This window comes from Alosa sapidissima, chromosome 14 (assembly GCF_018492685.1).
Source record: "Alosa sapidissima isolate fAloSap1 chromosome 14, fAloSap1.pri, whole genome shotgun sequence".
Classification (NCBI taxonomy): Eukaryota; Metazoa; Chordata; class Actinopteri; order Clupeiformes; family Clupeidae; genus Alosa; species Alosa sapidissima.
The window spans coordinates 19,820,989-19,844,742 of NC_055970.1; the positions used below are offsets into that span (position 1 = coordinate 19,820,989).

The 23,754-nt window shown below is 43.3% G+C and overlaps 2 protein-coding genes across 3 annotated transcripts in view; one reads left to right on the forward strand and one right to left on the reverse strand.

The window, feature by feature from the left end:
• Positions 1–242: 242 nt before the first annotated feature.
• On the reverse strand, positions 243–2,010 carry LOC121681873 (calcium homeostasis modulator protein 6). The gene is made up of 2 exons (XM_042061818.1): positions 1,210–2,010; positions 243–996 (listed from the first exon to the last, which is right to left on the reverse strand). The coding sequence occupies exons 1-2, from the start codon at positions 1,672–1,674 to the stop codon at positions 841–843; spliced, it is 621 nt and encodes a 206-aa protein (XP_041917752.1). The 5' UTR covers positions 1,675–2,010; the 3' UTR covers positions 243–840.
• Positions 2,011–3,559: 1,549 nt separating this feature from the next.
• The window catches only part of nptnb (neuroplastin b), a 39,821-nt gene continuing 19,626 nt past the window's right edge, over positions 3,560–23,754 (forward strand). For both annotated transcript variants that reach the window (XM_042061640.1, XM_042061641.1), the window contains exons 1-2: positions 3,560–4,210; positions 18,850–19,197. In XM_042061640.1, coding sequence (XP_041917574.1) covers positions 4,135–4,210; positions 18,850–19,197 — 424 coding nt within the window. In that variant the 5' untranslated portion in view covers positions 3,560–4,134. The remainder of the gene's footprint in view (positions 4,211–18,849; positions 19,198–23,754) is intronic.

The following is a 23,754-nucleotide window of genomic DNA, read 5'->3' on the forward strand; positions in this document are numbered from 1 at the left end:
ATAGCTTGGATTCTGTGCCATTGAAGCAATTTCCATCCAGTTAATAACATTTACAACTTCCTTTTGAAGAAACCAATACCTGTTTCTTGGAGAGGCTAGATCAAGGCTGCATTGATCAATGAAATGAATTGGGTCTTGCCAACAGACCAAACCAACACAGTTATCATTTGGTCAATTTATGACAAGAAACCTAGTCAGATATTTACAAAGACCCCCCCCCCACACACACACACACACACACAATCACGTATACTTTTATATAATAAAATACCAGCTTATTTTTGTAGGCAACCAAACTAGAAGATGTGAACCAATGACAACTATAGAGAAATTCCACTATTCCATGTTCACATACAAAACATTAATAAATCAACATAGTTTACTGCACTGGCTGAGTAGAGATGAACTGTAGCTCAGCGAAATCTTTTATAATGTTCAATGTTGCATTTATATTTTGTTCAGTATGATTTTGGTATACAATGCTTGCGTGCTTTTAATATACAACTCATCAGCAGCTGACAGCAATGCGAATTTTAATGCTATAACAACTAAAAGGTATAAAACAAACACACAAGTAACTCCCGACGAAAATACTTTGGCCTGTAAAAAGTCTATATATTATAAAAAGTTGCTATCAGATTTTTTTATATATAAAAAATTAAGATGTCCTGCAGATAAATCTGTCAGATATTATGAGGTCATAAAAATGTATATAAAGTATTCCATGAGGAAAAAAGAACTTATTTACAGGGATGGTGTTTCTTAAAGTCCTACGGTAGTAGTCTCCCGCTGTTCAGACCAAAGCGGAGAGTTGTGCAATGGAGGCTTCAATGTCCACATTCATGACGTCCGCGTCCTTCGTGAACTCAAGCTGCACATCGTCATCTCCGCTACGCCGCTGGAATCCTGTGTGTCCAGCTCCTGTTGGCAGCTCTCTCTAATCACATACACTACTAGTCCCACACAGATGAAAATGAGAAGAGCTATGCCTATAACCTGAATGTGCGGAAGACAGAGAATAGAGAAGTATTACAATTATTCCATGCAGCACACGTTTAGTATTCAATATCATTTCACCCGATAAAGTGGATAGAAAACATGTGATGACAGACTGAAAAAAAAAAGATCTCGCGCGCACAGCGGAAATGTACGGCGATGGAGCCATCCAACAGTTTGCCCCCAGCCGTTACCTTCACCACGCGTCCTCACCTGAGAAACAACAAATAACTGCTGCGAGCGAAGCATTAGTTCTTGCGGCGTGACGTCGTCCCCGTTCGTGGGTTCACACCATTTTTGCGGAGCCGCTTTGTCAACGATGACAAACCTGCCCTTCCAGTCCGTCATTGCGCACGCAAAGTACTGCCCGTCGAGGAAGAGCAGAATCAGCCACACGATCGCCGGGACGAAGCTGGAGAGAGATATGGTCTTGCGACACCAAGTATCACATCTGCATCCTTGAATAATCAGCATCAACGTAAAGGCCATTACGGCGGGGATGATGAAGAAAGCTGAAGAAAACACTCCATTCCATTTGGGATTGCAAGGACACTCAAACTCCAGCTCCACCAACTTTTCTAGTCCCATAAGTATGAAGCCGAAGGCCACATTTGAAACAAGAGGACTGTTGCTAAGTTCATTCTTCAGTCTTGTAAGCCATTGTTGTCTACTTCCCATACTAAACACACCTCAGAATAATAATAGTTGTAATGGTCAAAATTCCAAAAGAGGGAGCACCGTTGTGAACACATTGGCAAAAGTTTGGTGATGCGTGACTAACTCTGATCCCGGGGAAAGTTTTTTCCCCGCAGGCAAACTGCCACACTTCCATTCCTATTGGTTTTAAACAAACGAGGGTGTGCCATCGGCCACAGGATTTGTCCAAATAATTGGCTCCCAGAAGGTGGCAGGTGGGGCCTTGATTTAAATGTATTTTTCATGGACGTGTTTTAGAGAGGGCAGGAAAGTGGAGGGAAAGTTAGTTTGTTCTGTCATTAGGTGATAATAATGGGTCATCTTATGTTGTTCTCTCTTGTGGATGTGTACATTATTTACCTGAGCTATTTTAGGAGTTTTTGTTTTAGTTGAAAATATTTTTTAAGCTATGAAATTAATACTAAAGCGACTATACAGTGAGACAAAGCTATGTGTTTTAACACCTGAAGCTGAAGAAAACTAACAAAGTAAGCATATATATAGTGTGGCAACCTTGACATTCAAAACAAAAACACGTACATTACTCTGAAGGTTTGATGTTGCATGATTAAAGTCTAGGTGTTATATAACACTCTGTAAGCGGTCTATACCTGTCTATATAGCTGCGTGTCCACAATTCAAGATGTTCCATAATTGCATCAAGGAGGCTGGTGGAGGCTAAACGCAAGTAATCGCACCTCTCAAAATAGGTTTAGTTCACCAATTGCAACATTTAACATTCAAAAATCACATTATCCACATTCACAATATGTACACTCATCAACACTCTATTAATAGCCTACCACTAGCATTGTTATAAACATTTGACAATAACCTCCACCATCATCAAACATGTTCTCAATGCCTTTTCAAAAAATCCGATAACGCATAGCGCAGTCCACCTTACTGTGATCACAAAATTCATACCCACCTCTTTTTTTACCACTACTCCCTGATCAAGGACTAGTGCATCTGTAATGATTCCTTATTCATGGGGAATGAAGATGATTGCAGAAACATGTTTCATGTCTTTTCAGAACTTCCCAAAAGTAGCCTATTCATGTCGTCATCTGTGTATCCAAAATGGAACACATGGAATAGACATATTGGAAACACAGACCACGGTTAGAGTTGCCTAAAAGGATGTCAACAACAATAGTGGATGAAAATAAAATAAAAGTTATTTTACAAGCCCCAATAATTATTTTACAATTACCAATATCAGTGTGTATCCGTCATCTGTGTAGGCATTACCATGATATATGAAACAACCAGTGTTCTAATCCAGCGTTATGTTATATGCAGGACAACACTAAACGACTGCATTCAGAAGTTAGTTCTTCAGAATGTTATTATAGGCGGTATACTTTAATATAGCTGCCTTGCAGAAATGGGAAACAACAGACCTTCAGAGAATCACCATGCGATGGCGGCAGAATCTCTTACGACAGAGGAGATCCATCGGATTATCGGAGGCCATGTTGGGACCGCAGGTGTCAAGGGCCGTTTCATCCATAATAGTGCAGCTCATGCAGAATAAATGCTCATTTTCCCTTTAATAATTAAATTGGATAAACAGGGTGGGATTAATTCATCTGTATAATTTATCTTTGCTATCATAGTCATTGCCACTAAAATTGTCCTTTTGTTCTTCTGTTACACGCCAATAAACGTCGAATATGTTAGGATCCTGTGTAGAGAACACATGTTATACTTAATTGACACACTTTACAGTTGTCATTTTGTGTAAGGATTGCAGTGCTTGTTTGAATTACAGCGCATGCTAATAGGCAAATAACCATGTAGGTTGTACTGGACTCACATGAAACGCGTGTGAGTGGATTTAATCACCGTCATAGGGTGCCTGGCCGCACACATTGCACCTGCCAAATGGTTTAAGAAATAGTGACTCATCAAACGTTTATGCCAGGAGAAAATAGAAACAGCTCGACATTTTGACCAATCAGTTTATGTATGCGTAATTTCAGTCTGTTCATGGGTTTCTGAGATTTCCAAGCAGCAGTAGACTACAAACAACCCGAGTGTTGGTCGTGTGTGGATGTGTTTCGCTGCTGCGCAGTACAACACGCAGCATTGATCCGCCTGAGCCAATGTTGTGGATGCACGCACTGGCATCGAAGGATCGCTACTCTGAAATCCGATGAAGGAGAATACTCCGCCTGTGGCCCTTCATCGGCATCTCTCGGCCACTGGGCTTGCAATAAACATTCCAAAGCTGCCTTTGACACCAAAGAATCATCATTGCATTTTTTAAGAACGCTGTCGTGATTGACCAGAGGAGACCAAAACCTACCACTACGCATTCCGATTTTTTATTGCCTGCTTGAGGGCTACCTGCAACTGTCACCCTCTATTTCTGCTGTCAATAGATTTCAACCAGCATCTCTTTTGACCATCGGTTACCCAGACCGAGACTCAAGAATGCACCTCAATGCAGTGTTGCTGGCGGTGGTCCTTTTTGGAAACTTAATGCTGCAGTACGCCTCGGCTCAAAACGGTAAGAATAAAGATGCCACCGTGGCCAGGACACTCGACTAGACCACGGATGTCGCTGTGGCTTGTTAATCGTCTTTAGGAATCATGATGGTTTGAGAAGATGTGGCTCGTGAGGGGTCGGCTTGTGGAGGACATAGAAACCATTATTGTTTCATTATATATTTGTCCCGTAATTTATTTTTTCGCCCTGTCGATTTTTAATGGTAGACTTTATGTCAAGCGGAGCGCAGTTGACAAGCGCGTTAAATGAACTGTGAGGGTTTCACGGTGTGCAACTTACTTACACTACTTAAATATTTAAAGAAGCCCCTTTCAGTGGATTGACTATAGACCCTTACATATTACATCATAACGAACGAATATCAGTGGCACTACTTATTTTCGTTGTGTAGCTTTATTGAATCTCCTTACAAACATAGGTGTTTTGATGACCAATTTTGCATTTTGTCTATGTTACCTTGGAATCAAGGGGTCGTGTCCTGGCGTAGGCATGGCTTACAATGGAGGCGGACTGCCCTGAAGAATGTGGTGGAAGGGGGAGATGCACGCACGCACGTTCATGTTCTGCGGGACTTCCTTTGCGCGTAATAACTAATGACCTACCCGGCCTTTGTATGTCCGTGCGCCCGACCTCTAGGGGGTTGCGCCATGCGCCCGTTTGCCTCTTGATTTTACTCTGTGATAGTCAAGACATATTGCTATTAGCATGGGAGTGTTGTTATGCGAAAAGCAAGTGCATAATCGGCGACTGCAGCAACTAGTTGAAAAACAATTACGTACGTATCAGGTCAATCTCAAGATATGACAACAAAAGCCAGTGTTATGTGATATGCACAGGTGGAATGATACACATGTTTTGTTTGCTCCCCAAATGTCACTGTTTGGATTGGTTTAGAAAGAGTATTGCCTTTGAGAAACAATAACATCCCATCTACCTAATCTTCACCATAAGAAACAAGTACATACCAGTACACATCTCCTAAAAAATCACAGGTGACAAGTCATTGATTTGCCACTTTTTGAGGTGCTTTTATAGATTTTGCATCATCTTCAAATTCATTTAGTCGGTATACGGTCTTCTGAATGGCAGTTCAACACTCTAGCCACCAATGCTGTGCAATATGTAGTACATGATATTGACAACTTTATTACCAAAAAGACACTAGCATACTCGCAAGCTTTCATCAGTGCTGACTGTGTAGTCTTTAGTGTGAAGGTCTTCATACTGTATGGTCTTTAGGTACAAATCATATTTGCCAAAACTTCTTATGTCTTGCTGTCTTGCAGTAGAGTTCAGCAGTGTTTGCCCACACCCCAGGGAACTTATATCAATAATGTTAAATCCAAATGCATTCCATAACTGTGTAATGGTTCATCTAAGACATGCCAATCACGGGCACTTAGTCACGCTGTGCATGATGGATATATTGTAGGACAGCGGTTGATTGCCTTGCCACAGTCATCTTTATTCATCTGCACCCAGAAACTGAGTTAATGGTGCAACGATAAATATGAGAAGGAAGCAACCAGTCTCAGGCCACATCCGATTTCTTCTCTCATCTTTCTCCTTATGCCTGTAGATTGGCCCATCAGGGCACTATCTCAGCTATCATGACAAGAGGAAATTACACTGTTTCCTGCACTTCAAATGCCCTTTTGGGGACACTATAAACAGGAGTTAGACTTGAACACAATAAGCTGTAAGTGACCAGGTGGTACCTGTTAATTCCATATCTGGACAAGTTGTCAAAAGTCTTAATTTCTACAGGTGTAGCCTAGACATGCATGGCATACACAGCTTTTATTATGGATCATTAGCTACTGTGTTTGTTATGTGGTCTTGTAGAGGTCAATGTTTAACAGAGGTTTGGAGTAAACATTAATTCCTGTCCCCTTAAGAGACAGGTGCTAGCAGTAGGAAAAGCATTCGTGGGTGGCATTCTTGCTAGCATACCAGTCTTTGCATGTGCCAGCATTAAGAAGTAGATTGGATTACCCATTGCAGCCATAATTTTTTCTTATCCAAAAGAAAAAGTCAGATATGAGCTAGTAATCATACACACTGTAGTGGCACTATAGGTAGAGACAACATATACTCCTCCCTTCCGAGGGCCTGAAACATGGTGTTGATGGAGAGGGGTTGTTAATGCCTCAGTGCGAGACACTTTCTTTAGTAAGAACATGAGAGCCTCTGATTGCCAACACTGGATGGACAGCTAGCCCACAGGGAGATGTGGTTTGTTAAATTTGATGGACTGCAATGAGTGAATGAGTATTTTCTTATTTTCTTAATGAGTGAGTTAGTATTTTTTCACTTATTCATTAACTCACTCACTAACTCTCTTATAACTTAATTGACTCTCATTTCCCCACTCTCTCTCTCTCTCACTCTGTTACACACACACACACACACACACACACACACACACACACACACACACACACACGCACAGACACACACACACTGATAGATGACACACACACTGATAGACTCTGCAAGATGACACACACACTGATAGACTCTGCAAGATGGAAAGGAATAGCAATGATGTCCTCTGCTACTATGTATTGAATAGCTACTTATGTATACTGTATGCAAGGTTAAGGTTAAGTTTAGCATCAAAGAATGTTTATCCAGATGACAATAGTATTATTTGTTACTTAATTGTAGTGCATTGTAAGAAGGGCCCTTAATATGGAGTGGACAAGGCATATCTTTCATCATCAGTGCTTCACAGTTAAAGGAGAAATCCGGCAAGTTTTCACATAGAACATAGTACTGTCAGTCCAAAACACCCGAAAACTCGGTTTTACCTAGCTCAAGTTGGTACAGCCAGCAGTTAAAGGGACACCAGGCAACGTTTTCGTGTTAATTAATCATCTTCGTAAGTCGGTATATGGTTAAATGACTCATTACGGGGCGAATGAAGGCTCTCTCGCCCGCCCCTACTGCCTGTAGGAAGAATATCCCACTTGCAAGTTCGGTGTATCCTACCCGCCGACCTTCAGTCTCACAAAGTCTCAGACATCGCGAGAAACAGGATCAGTTTACATCCTACATCCCCAGCACAGAGGCAGGCTAACGAAACGCTAGCGATTGTTGCAAACGTGTGCATAATGGCAGAGCCGGTGAATAAGCAGCGAAAACCCTTGACAGAAGATGCAAAGAAAAGGAAAAGAGCTTCAGAACGAGCGAGGGCTCACACACGTATCGACACGTACAGACGGTAGGGGGAGCTTCAAAGAGAAAAAGCATCAGGCTTGCCTGGTATCCCTTTAACGCAGCCAGGCAGTTACAGCGCTACACTCTGACGACATGTACTGTACATGGGAGCTCACGGACATGCTCACATAGTGTAGCGCTGTAGCTGCCTGGCTGCGTTAGCTGCTGGCTGTAGCAACTCGAGCTAGTTAAAACAGATTGTTTTAGTTTTTCCGTACCGACAGTACTGGATGACCTTGAGAAATGGAGATCTATGTGAAAACTCGCCGGATTTCTACTTTAATATGGAACACACTAGTAAGGCTCTGCTGTTAGCTTGTTCTTTGTGGGCTCCTTAACTAGTATGTGAGAAATGGGGCGACCCATGAGAGTCGGGCCACATGCTTTGAGGGGTGCAGCCATGGAGTCCACTGCCGAGTCTGCTAAACCCTCTATTGTTTGGCAAAGCCCAACAGTACACATTCCAAGCTGTCCTCTGAGTCCTGCAGGCTTTGTCCAAAGCCATGGCCAGCTAGTAGCCACCGGCCCACATGGACAGCACAGCGGACCTGGCATCTGAACAATCTGTGACGTTCTGTCAATCTTGTGCCTCGAATCAGGTGGTGTTAAGTAGTATTTTACAACTCTCTAAGTGGCTTAAGAGACAGGGAGGATGCAGTAGAGACATTGGCCATATTGTGAGAGACGTGTGTTGGAATCTGTGGAATTATTTCCGCCTTGCACCCCTCTGGGTGAGGGACAGGGTTAGCGAAGGGAGTGATAATTTAGCAGTCTTTAGCTCAGATAGTCTACAGTTTGATCCTGGTTAGATTGGAAAGGAGATCTTAGGCCATGTGATATAGGATGTTATAGACAACATTTGCTAACTATCACAAAAGCCACAAACTACAAAAATGCAGTCAATTCATCGGCCAGTTCATGTGAACAGTTTAAGGCAGATGAGTGACACTTGACCCAACAGATTCTTCTCTTATGATATGTCTGTGGAGGTGGAAAAACAGGGAGATTGTCGCCATCACTCAAACTTCCACCTTTTCTATTTTCGAGGCAGTCTGAATGACAGTGACTATCACCCTGTTGATTAACTTTCCAAATGTGTAGCCCCTTTCATTCTATGCTATAGATTCTATCCCGTTCTGTCAGCCACCTGTCATTAGCCGTGTGCAATTGTTGCGTCACTTGTCGTGTGTGTTGGCCTTAAGGTAGCAGCCATATTGTGTCAGGACCCCAGCGAAAGCGGGCCGTGGAAAATGATTATTCAGAGTGTGCTCCCCAACAGGCCGAGGCCACAGGGCATTCACTCTGCCTGATAGTGGCAGAACTGTAAATAGCAGTGGGCTGCTCTGCCGTGCCGTGCGTTTCTATTTTTAGCATGTGACACACACACACACACACACACACACACACACACACACACACACACACACACACATACTCTCACACACACACACAGCACAGAATGTTGGCTTTAATGTCCTTTTGTGAAAGTGAGTCCATTTACAGTTAATGGCTCACACGGATGGCCTCCCCCTGCTCCTATGGCATGGCGATAGATTCCTCCGAAAAGGCGTGTGTGTGTGTGTGTGTGTGTGTGTGTGTGTGTGTGTGTGTGTGTGTGTGTGTTGGGGGAGGGGGGGTGGGCTGAAAATATAAGAAAGGAAAGAAAAGCCAACTGTTTCCCCCTCTCCCTGCATACCAAACAGCTGGGAATCGTCCAACCTGACGAAGGCCCATATGGAGCAGCATCGTGTCTGGTCCTCCTCCTCCGGAGCCTGAGAGCCCCTCTCTGCTCTACTCGAGCCCTGAGTCCTCCACAGCGCTCCGAGAATAGATCCGCATCTTCTTCTCTGCTTGCTGCTCGTCGTCTCCGAGTGCAGCTGCCTCCTCTGCCCACATCCGCGTTGAAATGTGACAGATATCCACTCGATATGCCAACCTGAAACTTGAACTGAGTCATTCACTGACTGGCACAGTAGGAGGGAGACGAACCTCAACACTCGGTGAAGGAAATTTAGTTTCAAGAAAATATAGGAGACAGTCCCAGAATGTAAGGGAGGAAAAAGCAGGTCTCCTTTCCTGTGCAGCTTCAGTAGAGAGCAAAATAAGAAGCAAAGTTGATTGATGTTAGCTGCAGCCTTACTTGTCACAGGTGCAGTTATTCTCAGCGCTGTGTTGGGGTGGTTCATTTTTCAGTGCGGGATTGTAGCCACAGGTAAAGATCAGTTCGCGCTTGAGCACAATGTAGCATTTTCTTCAAATGCATGTTTTTATCCCCTGCAATGGCCAGGTAGAAAGAGCCCCCCCCCCCCCCATTGTCTTCAAATAGACTTTGTTCCTATGTGATATAATGCAGTGAAGACATTGTGTTGCCTTAAGGCTGTGAAATTGCCCAGTCAAGGGAACTCAAATACCCATTTGCATTTGCATGGAACTATTAACTCAGATTGTTTGAAAATCAGAGTGTCTTGAATTTAATTTTCATTCAGTAATCATCAAGCAATGAAATGCATGTGTCTGCCCCTTCTCTTTGCTGTATGCTGTGTGGTGTTGGGTAGGTTTTTGGAGATGGGACCGCACCTCACTGCCATTGCCATTGCCTCATTGTATTCAGCGGCCTTGCCTTGGCATCACACTCACCTCACCCTCATATCGCACCCACCCAGTGATGAATGAGGAGGTAATATTTGCCCATGAAGTAGGCTTAGTGCAGCTGATCCTGTGAATAGGTCTGCTGAGATTTTAATCTCATTAAGTGGCCGGCTCTCTCCTCCGTGACCTGCGTGATGACGGTTTCAAAGTCACATATTAAATGTGCATGGCGCCCTCAGTTAGCCGTACACACTCCCTCCACAGCTGCTGGGAGGCATTCCTTCCCAATGTCTGGTTCAACCATGGGAGTTAGGTTAACTAACACAGACATATTCAAACAGAGGGGAGGATCTGGTAAGAATATCTCTATATGGAAGGGGTGGGGGCTTAGAGTGAGTGGTGAGGGCTTAGAGTGAGTGGTGAATGATACAATACATGAGTATCTATATATATCTATAGGATCGGATATATCTTTCTGTCGATCTATCTATCTATATATATCTATCTATCTATCTATCTATCTATCTATCTATATCTCTATCTATCAACATCTACACAGCTGTAATAGTCCCCTGTACTAGTGAAATGGCACTTACTCTCTATTGACAAGCTTGTGTGATATTGGTGTGTGTGTGTGTGTGTGTGTGTGTGTGTACACTTCCTGTAATGCTAGCAGCTCGTTCAGCAGGAAGGCTGGGGATATTTAGCTCTCCTTATGTCCCTGCCTAGCCCTCTCTGGCTGCGGATGTTGTCATGTTAAGTGGGTATTAGATGTCTGTAGTGTTATTACAATAAGTATCATAACTTGTTACAGAGAACGACGTGTCTTCCAGCCTCGACTGCTCTTTGCACGACTGGTATGCAAATGTGCTGCTTAAGTTTTAAAATATGTGCATTTATGAGGATAACCCCAAGTGACAAGGACATCCCCGTTTACCGCATACACACACACTCGTGCCCTGAGCAATTCACCTACATCACACACACACACAGACACGCACGCACACACACACACACACACACACACACACACACACACACACACACACACACACACACACACACACTCACATTAGCCTTCAATCCCCTTCACAATTGGCAAGTATCCAAATGTGCTGAGGAAATCACCCACAATACAACTCTCTCAAACAGACACACACACACACACACAGCCTTCAGTCTCCCCTGAAAACTGGCAAGTATCCATACATTCATAGGAAATCACACACACTCTCTCTCTTTCTCTCTCTCTTCTCCATCTCTCTCTTCTTTCTCTCTCTGTCTGCATCACACACACACACAAACACATGCACATGCACATGCACACACAATTATTTCCACAATCCTTCTGAATATTGGCAAATATCCATTATTTTCAGAGGAAATCACCTAAAGTATCCCCCTCCTCTCTCTCTCTCTCTCTAACACACACACACACACACACACACACACACACACACACACACACACACACACACACACACATACACACACACACACACACCCCTCCCTGAAGTGTGCGGTCTGGTGGGACCTGGCTGCCGTCTCTGGTTGTTGCAGTTGTAGGGCTGGGCCCCTGTTCCCTGTTGGCTGGCAGCGGAGGGGCCGATATTCTGGATGATGAATGCTGTGTTCCTGGGACCCATGGGGAGTCCCCGTGTCCTCGTCTCTGTCCTGGAAACACTCCCGGTACTCCCGGTTAGAGGATGACATGGCTGATCCACTTCCCCGGACTAGCTCAGACACACATAGGGCTGGCTGCACAATTTGGGATAAAGTTAGAATCTCTATTTTCTTGCTTGGAATTGAGATCACGATTCTCCCTCATGATTTTATGCATTTGGTTATTGCAGATAGCCTCGAGAAGGAAAAAATAGAAATGTGACGATGCCAGATATAGGATTAGTACATAAACTTTGGACAACAGAAAGGGAATGCTCTTGGTTTACAGTAAGCTTAAATGCAGCAGCTTCTTGAATCTGACACTTGAGCATAAAAAACAGACCAACTTCATATTTAGTAGTTATGTATGATGTATGTTATGTATGTTGTTTTATACTGTATAAATTACTTATGTAAAATAAATGAAAGGTATATAATTAAAATAAAAACAAAAATGGACAGATAACATATAGGATAGCAACAGATAGGACAGCAAGATATGTATATGAGCTTAGTAGCAGACATAATATTTTGGCAAGAAAGACTCAAAGTTATGGTTCAGAGACCCTACTGAGAACCTCATTATGGTTCTCAGTAGGGTCTCTGAGCCAGAACTCCTGTTCCAACATACTTCCTGTTCCAAATATTCTACCAGCATCCCTGGGTCTCCAGAGGGGAAGTCCTCTGATGGTTGATACCTGCTGCATTTGAGAATCTCATTCTCTCAAAGCCCTAATCTGGGTTTACTCCTAATAGTGTCCCCTTCTACCCCTTACCCTGTGTAGCCATTGGTCACATGCTGTAGTAGGGTGTTATCTCTGATTAGAGGGAATCTGATTTGTTGGGAATGAAGATAAGCATGTGATAAAGAAGTGGTAGAGAGATAGAGAGAGAGAAGGAGAGAGCAGGTTACTGTGTGAGGAGGGATGATATTGGGGTCTTATTCTCTGTATTTCGGTAAAAAAAAGAAAAGACGTTGTCGGCTTCCTCTCAGAAAGAGATGAGAGAAGGAGGAAGTGCTTAGATGTGCGCTGTGCTGATACTCAGTCGGCTTGGCTTTTAGTGTGTTTGGAGGAATGTGGAGGTTAAGGCCAGGGTAGGTCTGATCCCAGATCAGAGCACACACACACACACACACACACACATACACACACAAACACACACACACTCACTCACACACACACACTCATTCACACACACACACACATGCCAAGAGACTTCAGAAACAGACACACACACACACACACACACACACACACACACACAAAAAGATAGACAGGGCCTTAAAGTTGCCCTGGAGGCCGGTCTGATTTATTAGAATCTCAGAGGTTCAAATTTGGCATGAGATGAGAAAGAGTAAAACATGGAAATGTACTATTTTCATCTCCTCACAAAAGCCGGAATCAGAGGTCACATTGCTCTTGGTCCGTTTCTTTGTCCATTCTCCTTCTCTCTTCCTTTCCTCTCTCTTTGCATCTTTCTTTCTTTCTCACCTCTTTTTCTTCACTCTATTCTTCTCCCCTCTCTTGCTCAGTCTCTTTCTTTGACCCTTCATCTCTCCCCATCTTTTTCACTCGGGTTCTTTCTTTCTCCCTCCCCTCTCTCTCTCTCTCTCTCTCTCTCTCTCTCTCTCTCTTTCTCACACTGGTACCATTGTTATGCTTTTGACAGAGCCTCATGAATAACATTCTAAAAATTAATGGGCTGAGGCTCTGGAGAAGCCATCGAGCCAGTAAAGTGACAACACCCATGGCAGTGTTTCATTATGGAGCTGGAGAGTATCCAGACATTTGCAGTCAAATAGATAGAAATGATAAGTTCTCAAACGCCCCTTATGTCACTGAGCATTATCACAACAGCATGAATGACAAATTGTTCAAAAAAATGGCTAGGTGTCACTTAAGGGTACTCCCACTTAGAGCAAAACCATTATTAGAGTCGGGCCTGCTTGTTTATTTACTTGAAGGGAGCAGCCATTTTTTATGCGTGTGTGTGTGTGTGTGTGTGTGTGTTGTACTTTATTAACCACTGTTGTTTGTGCCGGAGGATTCAGGCAGTAGCATGGCTCAGGCAATGTGACTTGAAGGGCAGGGACAGCACTGTTTGCATGCATGGCAGACCGTATGTAAAACTGGGTCAGCTATTTTTTTCACCCTGTCTTCCCGGAGTGATGTTTTAAATTATTTATTTAATAAAGCTCTTACCTGTATGTTTCCTCTTACATGACTCTGGGTTTCCTTAAAAAGGAGCCCATTTTAAAACTTCTTGGGAGCTCAGGCAGACAGAAGTGTTCAAACGAAAGTGAAGCTGCTGATAGCAGGCGCCGCGCGGACTCGGCCAAACCTCTGCATTCCTACTGCTGGAGCCCTGGCCAGACAAAAGGCTACTGATTACTAACAGACATTTGGTGGAATTCCGGAAACAGTTGGCTCTGCTAGTGCGGTTGGTCCCATTTAATACAAGCATTTAGGAAATCTGAGCTGAATTTTCTAATGTGCACATCTCAGGATTTTGCATTTATTTTGTTAGCTTCATCTGCTACTCGACTACAGTGCTAACCTTCCAGGAACCGTAACTGTGATTGTGATTGCGTCCTGCTTACCTCTCAGGGAAGCCTCCCTGCCTGCCAGCCACTGCTGCTTAATTTCGCGCAGGTGTTTCTCCTCTTCAACTCTGTGGAGCCTCTACTGGCTTGTTGAGAAGATGCGGTGCCTTCTCTGCCCTGCTTCTGGCCTTCTGGGAGGACACCAGAGTATAGCCAAGGGCCCTAAAGGACATCAGTCATTCATTTCAGCCTTATACACAGACTCATATTTCAAATACAGCAGTAAAATATATTAGTGATTGTATGTGCTTGCTGCCTGATGATACTTAAGCGGTTGACTCATTGGTCCCTGCATGGATTCGACATCAACAAATTTATTATCAGTAGTAGTAGTATTGCTATTATTATTATTATCTAGTTTTTATCGGAAGGTTGTGTTATGAGCGTATTTTTCACAGGTGTCCTGAGAGATATGCACAACTAGTGTCGCTATGCACACCTATATTTTTCTGAATGTCAGCAGTCCTCGGCAGGCGTTTTTGGTGTGGTGTGTTGCCTTGGCCAGAGGCCCCGCGCCGGGTTGCATTGCGACTCGACAGCCTGGGTTAGAGTCTCTGTGCTCCTCTCTGCGGAGTCTTGGCACGCCACTCCTGCCTGGCCAGGATGCCGGGGAGCTGAACATTCTGTTTCCTCTCCTTTCACATGGCCACACCTAGGAGGGAGAGAAAGAGAGAGAGGAGGAGGAAGAAGAGGAAAGAGAGGATATGAATAGACAGAATAGAAGGGATAGAAAGAGATACAGGTGGAAAGAATAGAGGCAGATGAGTGTCTGAGTGTTTGCTGTGTGTACGTGTGCTAATGTGTGTGTGTCAGAGTGTATGTGTGTGTGTATGTCTGTCTGTCTGGGTAGCCTATCAGCGCGTCTCCATGGCGTAGCAGGTGATTGGCTATCAGGTTGACTTCATTGAGAGGCCAAGCTGAATCTTCTGTGCTCTTTTGGCTCATTGATTTTGACGCGGTGACAGGATCTGCTACAGAGAGCGACAGAGGCACCAAGCTGAGGGAGAGAGAGAGAGAGAGAGAGAGAGAGAGAGAGAGAGAGAGAGAGAGAGAGAGAGAGAGAGAAAGAGAGATGGGCGGATAGAGAAGCTGAAAGGATAGAGGAACAGGAAGGAGAAATGAAGGAATGACCTTTCAGATTTCAACAGAGGACCCTTTTTTCGCTGCCAAATATAGTGGCAGCATCTGAATTTGCACATTTGAACCACTCAACCCCAAAGTTGGCAGTCTGAGATTTGTTTGGGCTTTGTTTAGCATGTGCAGCTGCAGACATTGATTGAATATATTTTACAGGTCATTTAGGTTTGATTTGTGTTAAGTCATAGCCCACCCTTGCACACTAAATGATTAGGACCATAATGGTTATTTAGCATTTGTGTGGTATGTTACTTATTAATTTAGCAGTATATTTGTGGCATATCTAGTATATGCTTGACTTGTGAATCTCTATAGTCTAGGAAGCCTGCTTTTGGCACAGTTACTTATCACAACTTAATCTCAACATTAACCTGTCAACGCCCGATATCCTCACCAGGTAGTAAATCTGTCTCTTTTTATTAGTTGTGTGGTGTGGCACTGTTAATAGGTGAGTGACAGTTTAACAGTGTCTCCCCAATCAAGAGACAGAGCAGCAGGCAAGCTGAGCACAGTGAATTGCTTGTAGTGTGTCAGAGCGGCCCAGCCGAAGGTGCTGCCAGAAACACACACACACACACACACACACACGCACGTGCACACACACACGCACGCGCACACACACACACACACACACACACACACACACACACACACACACACACACACACACACACACACACACACGTTCAAAAGGCATTGTGAGTCACAGAGCAGGAGAAGGCCATTTGAGTCAAGGGAACAGACAGCCAGTGCTGGAGGCATTATTCAGACATGTTTTTCATAATGCTCACAAACTTCTGCCTGTTTCACAAGGTCAGTTTCGAGCTATTATGCTGGGCTCGCGTCAAGGGGATTGGGAATTACTTAGGGCCAAACAACACAATATTAACACAATACCGGAGCCATGATACGACTGTAATGTCATTTGCAAAGATTTGCAATGCGCTTCAAATTGCAATGCAATGTACCGTAGCATATTTTAATCAATAAACCATGCCACTTTTGTGTCTTTAATGTACAACCCCCTCTAAATATGTTTATAGAGTTTTAAATTGCAAGTAAGCAGTAAGTGACATATCGTGGATGATTAAAGCAACTGATTTTTTCCCCCTGGTAGGCTCTCAATAGATTTTTGTTTCAAGCTAGTTTTTAGTTAAGGTATTATTGTGAACATAGTCAGTGGGCAAGCAGTGGCCCATGTGACATGAAAGACATGTCCTAATAACTGAGCTTTTCATCCTTGAATTTCCCCTTGGGGATCAATAAAGTATCTATCTATCTATCTATCTATCTATCTATCTATCTATCTATCTATCTATCAAAAAGAGATTGATAGAACTAAACCAAAGGGGAAACAAGTAGTTGTTTTCTGGCTGCAGTCAGTCGTCCTCTGAAGGTACCTCTACGTTGCTGTCTTTTCACAAACAGTTTGGTTGCTATGGTGTACCAATCCCAGCTTGCTGTTGTCGTCATAGTCCCAAAGGATCATGGGACTACATGAACCACAAGGCAACTCATAGACACCATTGAGAGATCCAGCCCATGCATTGAGTCTGTCCATGTGTCCATCATAATAACTTATCATTTAGTACACTGACAAGATGTATGTTTGGACCTAGTTAATTGGTCTCCGTATTTGTCTGTTATAAGTTCAGACCGGATGTGGAACATGTATTTTGGTCAGGATAGTGTGCATGTTTTCTGAAGTGTGGATGAAAAGGCACCATCGGTTCCTCCAGTGGTTCTAACTAGGACCATTTAGGTCATTTTTGTAGACTCTTGATATAATTCATTCTCAGACTGAAGTGAAAATCTATATGAGGGAATGTGCACATCATTTTTTATTTGACTAAGACACTTGAGACCTTAAAAAAAAGTCTTGTCATTTGTCAGTTGTACGCTTCCACTTTTTAAAATGGGTTTAATTCTCTCTTCATGCCAGAGGCTAAACAATGTTAGATCACTTCAGTGACGTCCAAGCTTTGATGATTTTAATTGTTTCATTTTTATGTGGTGACAGAATGGTGTAGGCAATCAAAAATGAAACTTTGAAATCATCGGTTCTGTATAACCAATTATATTGATCAGGGATTCCTAATGTTACTTTCTACTTCGCCCAAACTTCACAAACAGCAACAGACAATAAACAGCATTGATAGTCAGTAAACAATGTAGGCCTACCTTTGCTGTAAAGAAATTTACGCATTCTTCCGACTGCAGTTTTTTGATGTTTGCAGGCATTGCTACTACCGTTTACCACAGCCACTTTCGATTTTGAAAATATAACATCATCCCCTCTCGTCAGTGATTGGCCCTACCTTTCTGGGGTCTGATGGAAACGTTAGTGAATTATGGTGTTACAAACTAGTATCTAGGTGGGCATGGCCAGGGTAACACACACACACACACACACACACACACACACACGCACACACACACACACACACACACACACGCACACACACACACACACACACACACGCACACACACACACACACACACACACACACACGTGCGCGCGCGCATGCACGCACGCACGCACGCACACACACACACACACACACACACAGCATATAAAGGCTACTGAGAAAAACGTATCCATGTCACCACTTCAAAAGGCCTGGTCTCTATGGCAAAGTATTTTGTATCCCATATGACAAGCCATCTCTATGTGTATGTATCCTTATTTTTAGTGGTTTAGCTATGTTATGTTGGGTTCTGTGTTACGTCACGTGGTTATCTGGAGATAACAGTGAAATTATTACTGCAGTGTCTAATAAGCCCATGAGGGCTGGGCACTATGGTGTTTGACGCTTAAATAAACAAATTAAAATCAAAATCAAGCAGGTGCAGAATGGCGCACTGCTGATAAACATATATTTCCTGACTCAGGGGAGGGCTTCAAGGTCATATGTGGTCACTTGGATTTCCCTTAGGATTGCCAATGGTGTAGTAGCCCAGGGGTTGACCCGGAGTTACCAGTTTGTTTAAATGCACCGTTGAGGGATTGATGGCAGTGGATGGCACTGTGCTGGGTTGTTATTTTATTATTATTTTTTTATTTTTTATTTTGGGGGCCATTAATCTGTACCTCATTAGCACATGTCCACTCTTCTACTCCTGCTCAGCCTGGGCCTCTCTTCTCATCTCAAACGGCTTATTTTTCTCTCATCACACGTTTCCATCATATTTTTAGTGGCCTGCTTCTCTTTTAGCATTTATTTGCTATTTTAATCATCTTTTGTTCTTTTTTTTCCAATTTCTCCTTCTGACTTTCTCCTTTTCTTACCTCCATCTCTTCTCTACCCACTTTCTACATCCCTTGGCCTATCCATCCTTCCCTCCCTCCTAACCCTTCTTCTACCCTTCCCTCCTTCTCACGCCCCCCCCCCCCCCCCCCCCCCCAACCTTTTTCTCCTTCAGCTGGGTTTGTGAAATCGCCCATGTCTGAAACTAAGCTGACAGGGGACACGTTTGAGCTGTACTGCGACGTGGTGGGATACCCCACACCGGAGATCCAGTGGTGGTACGCCGAGGTCAACCGCGCTGACTCCTTCAAGCAGCTGTGGGACGGCGCGCGCAAGAAACGTGTCTCCATCAACACGGCGTACGGCACCAACGGCGTGAGCGTGCTCGGCATCACCCAGCTGAAGCTGGAGGACTCCGGGACCTACGAGTGCCGGGCCAGCAATGACCCGCGGCGCAACGACCTGCGGCAAAACCCCGCCATGACCTGGATCCGGGCCCAGGCCACCATAACCGTCCTGCAGAGTGAGTGGGTCTATGTCCTGTACTGCCTAGATGATCACACAAGAAATGAATCAAAAAGCAATTCTTAAAACTAACTAAACTACTACCACCTACCTCAAACAAGTCCCAACTTTCCCTCAACCCTTCCTTCATACAGCTGCATACACTGTTTCACCACACAGAAATGTCCACACAACCTTGTGCTGTGTTGGTTCCCTATAGTACTGTGCAAAATTGAATGAGACAAAACACAAAACCACAAACTCTAATTTTGTGTCTATTTTTGTGCCTATTTTCAATATTAGTTTTATTGACAATCGTGACAAGAACATCTGTGCACTTGACATATTTTGAGGTCTTTCTGTATATTGTCTTTTTTTTCTTGTGATATTTTTTTCAATATTATTTTGACTGTGATATGATCCTACTGTAGCCTTCGTGTGTCCCCCTTCCCAGAATTCCCAGAAACTGAGGATTCATTGAATTCAGTAAACAATCAGATGCTCCTTTGCTAACCTCTCCTTCCCCAACAAAACCCCTCCTTCCTGGATGACCACAAACCCAGTCTATGTCTTGCCTCTCTCCTTCTCTCTTCTTCCACCCACCCCCCCACTTCATCCCCGGCTGTCCAGTACTTCCTCTGTGGCTTAGTCTCACGTGTCTTACAAAAAAACAACAACAACAACAACAGTTTGTGTTTGTTCTGTTTGTTTGCCCTCCTTATTTTTATTTTATCTGACATGTTCTGTTTGAGCGTCTCTTCCTAAAGAGAACGTTTTGCCATGTCATGTGGGTTTTACTTCAAAGCCTAGTCTTGCAAAGCCTGTCTGCTGCCCTGTAGGCCTTTTAGAGGCTGCTGGCTCTCCTGATGCTTTGAAGGTGTGTCGTGGTATTTCTTTGTATTGTTTATTTTTCTGTTTATTTGTATTTAGTTGTGTCTGTGCTCTGTGTCCTGCTCAAGGATTAGAGGGAAGTGTGAGAAGAAGACACAAGGAAGGGTCATTCAGTTTACCAACAGGACCTCTGTGTTAACAAGTAAACAACAACAACCACAAATAAAAACAGCATAATGTCAAATGAAAAACTGAAACATTGCCCCCCATAATCCTGCAAGCTGCCCCAGCTTTCTCTCTGTGGTGTGTTACCTGATAAGACAGTCACCTCGTGGGGTAGACATTATTTTTCTGTCTGTGGTGCAGTACTGAGGGAGAGTCTCTTGACCGGCTCCCTCACGTTTAACCTTGTGCCTTCTCTTGCATCTCAGATGTGTAGTGGTGCCATTTTATATATATATATATATATGTATATACATATATGTATACATAAATGCACACTTACATACATACATATACGTCCTCTCTTTGTTTTTCTCTCTGTACTTGCAAATCCTCAAGCAGAGTTATCATGTCAGTGTGCCTCCCTGTTGTGGTCTGCAGCCTTGCCATTATGGTAAGCGTTTCTGAGGGATGTCTTTGGCCACAGGTAGACTCATTATACTGATTTGATTTAATTTCTTTGTTTAAACTCGAGAAATCATCACACCGGCTGTCTGCAAGGATAGGTCAAGCACTCTGATGGTGATGACCATTCCATTTTTGGCATTTTTAACACCAACTAAATTGTATCTTAAATGTTGCACTAGTTGCAGCATGCTTCCCTAAACAGTTGTAACCATGTCAACCTGACAGCTACATTAATCTACCTGTCCTGTGGGAAGATTCACTCACATCTTCACAGCTTAAGATATAAATAACATTCTGAATTGGGGCATGGCTTCCTTTAGTTATCAGAGCTTAGTGAGGGGTCGTCTTTGTTACATGGTCATTTTTATACCACCTAGTAATCATTCATGACTACAGATTAGTTATTCACGGAAAAAAATAAATGAAACCCTAAAGGAAAATCCTTTGAATATCCCAACATATTTTGTCATTACTGAGATTCAGTGTTCCCATATGATATATACATGTAATACACGCACTATGACATGCTTTCATGGTATATGCGTAACATCACATGTATATAACAGGCTATACATGCGGAAAACACCCAGACTGGAATGTATAGTTTGTCGTCTAACGAGAATGTTCTGACATGTGGTATTGTTTTAGCTGGTAGCAGTAGTTTTAAATCTAGGAGTGTTATTGTGCTTAGATATCCCGTAGCACTTTGTATCAAGTTCCGCTAACCCAGACTGCTACTTGCAATTTGTATACATTTTAAGATTCAGTGTCTTGTGTTTAGAATGGTAAATTTATGTGTGTCTTAATAATAACAATGTGCTGAAACACATACATGTATTTATATCACTTAAGTTTTTAAAGAACCGTTCTATCCACAGGCAGGGATGCTATGCGCCATGATGCTCGTATTGCACCTCCGTTTGATCTATTAAAAGAGACAACAAAATGAAATGCAAAAAAATCAACCAAATAAATTTGTTATAGGTTGTTGTGTAAACAGACTGTCCAATGCCTGTGCCGCTGGCCAGATGAGTCAAGAGCAAAGAAAAGGCGGGGAGAAAAACATGGCGGAGGAAACGGATATGACATCACTAATTCACCGATTCTTGCCTCTCTTCCATTTCTTAGCAGGTGTCCTCCAAATGACCTTGCAGAGATGCTGAGTGCACACACCCCGGAGCATACCGCTGTGCCTTTCAAGCTGTTGTTCAAATGACATTTCTGAATGAATTCATTTATTTTGTGCGTTTATCAGTATATTTGTGCATGTGTGTGTGTGTGTGTGTGTGTGTGTGTGTGTGTGTGTGCAAGAGAGAGAGAGAGAAGTGGCAACATTTCAGATTGAGAGAGTGACAGGGAATGTGAGTGAAAGACAGAGAGAGTGAAAGAGAGAGAGGGAGATAGAGGACAGAGAAGTGCGTGGGCAGAGAGGCCTACACACTGATGAACTTACGGAGGTGGGAGTGCAAGTTGTGCCGTCGCTTAAGTGGAAAGGCGAATGCAGAGAGAGAAGCAGAGGGAAGGATAGAAGCGAGGGAAGAGGTAGGAGGAATGGAAAATAGATGATATGGAAAATAGGCATTATAGGCACAGAAAGAGAGTGCGGGAGGCAAAAGGGTAAACAGAGAGATAAGGGAATAGAGAGAGGAGATAGAGATCTGGAGATACGAAGAAAGACAGAGAGAGCCAAAAAAGATGAAGAGAGAGGAATTCCCTTTGACCACTGGACACATCACTGCAGGGGAAGGTGCTGTGAATGCAAACAGAAGTCACTCCCAGCTCACACACACACACACACACACACACTGCCCCCTACACTCAAACATAGCAAACCATGGAGGGCTTACTGTACCAGTCAATAGGCAGATTAAGATGCTCCGCCTCCCCTGTTCCTTCCTGCTGCGTTTCCATGGTTTCGGCCACGGTTCCGCCCTCAGGCAAAGTGGGAGGAGCTCTCCGCTGAGCCTTACGACCAGCAGGCATATTCTCGCTGTGTGAATGCCCTTCACCACAGACCCCTCGTATCATACCAGAATAAAGCAGAATTGTGCTTCCAAGCATGCCTCTGCACTCTCTCTCTCTCTCTCTCTCTCTCTCTCTCTCTCTCTCTCTCTGTGTGTGTGTGTTCCTCAGCCGTAGGGCCAGCACTGGTGTCCTTGTTTATTTCGGTCAGATTCAGTCGGCGTGTTCCACTTTTATCTCTGGTGCTGTTAAATGGTTGTGTATGTGTGTGTGTGTGTGTCTCTGTGTGTGTCTAATGTGTGTATCTTGCTCAGAGACCTCTTTAATGTGAGGACCGACAGGATGTCCTTTTCCTTGAAGCTTAACATTTAAAGTATATGCATGTGTTTTGTGCTTTGCATGTTCATGGTAATTAGATCTAGCTCAGTGCCTCAGAACCGGGATTCCTCCCATGATCTGTAGTGCCTCATCTGCTCATTGATTCATAAAGGTTTGTAAGTGCTGTTTTGTAATGTCTTGGAAAGGCATTTAAATTGATTTTGGTGGTATAGAGCTGTGATAATCGCAATGAAACATACAGGTGGAATAATTTTGTACACAAATCCATGCCCAATGCACACGCATCGAGAGCGGGACATTTCTGTTGCTTCATAATGTAGGAGAAATAGAATTTGCACGTAAAGGAAACTAATGATGCACATAGTCCGGGTGTTAGTTAAAACAGTTCAACACAAACAAGGCATACATGAGGCTCTACCTGGGGCATATAATCCAGTGTCCTCAAGCCTTCTCTCTTTGAAGCATTTAGCAATGGATACACACTAAATCGTATACAGCATTGCAGGTGTATTTCAGAAAACATCAGAAAACAAAGTTTGTATGTGTTTTCAAAGATATTTTCTCACAATCACAATTAATTCCGGTGTTTTATTTCCACAAAGGTAAGTGTGAGCATGGATTCACATATGGTAAATTGAATCCTTTTTATTACTGCATGATGACGAGCGTCAAGTTGCTAAGGAGTCAAGCACAACACAAGACAATGTTACAGCCACAGTAACATAGTAGTACTCTGTAAACCATTTCTTGTGACCATCAAAAAGCATTTTGAGATTAATTGTTTCCTATGCTTTTTTATCCTTAACTCATATTT

Bases quoted from the DNA above. Each gene is read 5' to 3' on its own strand.
- LOC121681873 (XM_042061818.1), bottom strand. From the start codon at position 1,674: ATGGGAAGTAGACAACAATGGCTTACAAGACTGAAGAATGAACTTAGC. The intron at 997-1,209 runs GTGAGGACGCGT...CCGCACATTCAG, and splicing joins AGTTATTTGTTGTTTCTCAG to GTTATAGGCATAGCTCTTCT.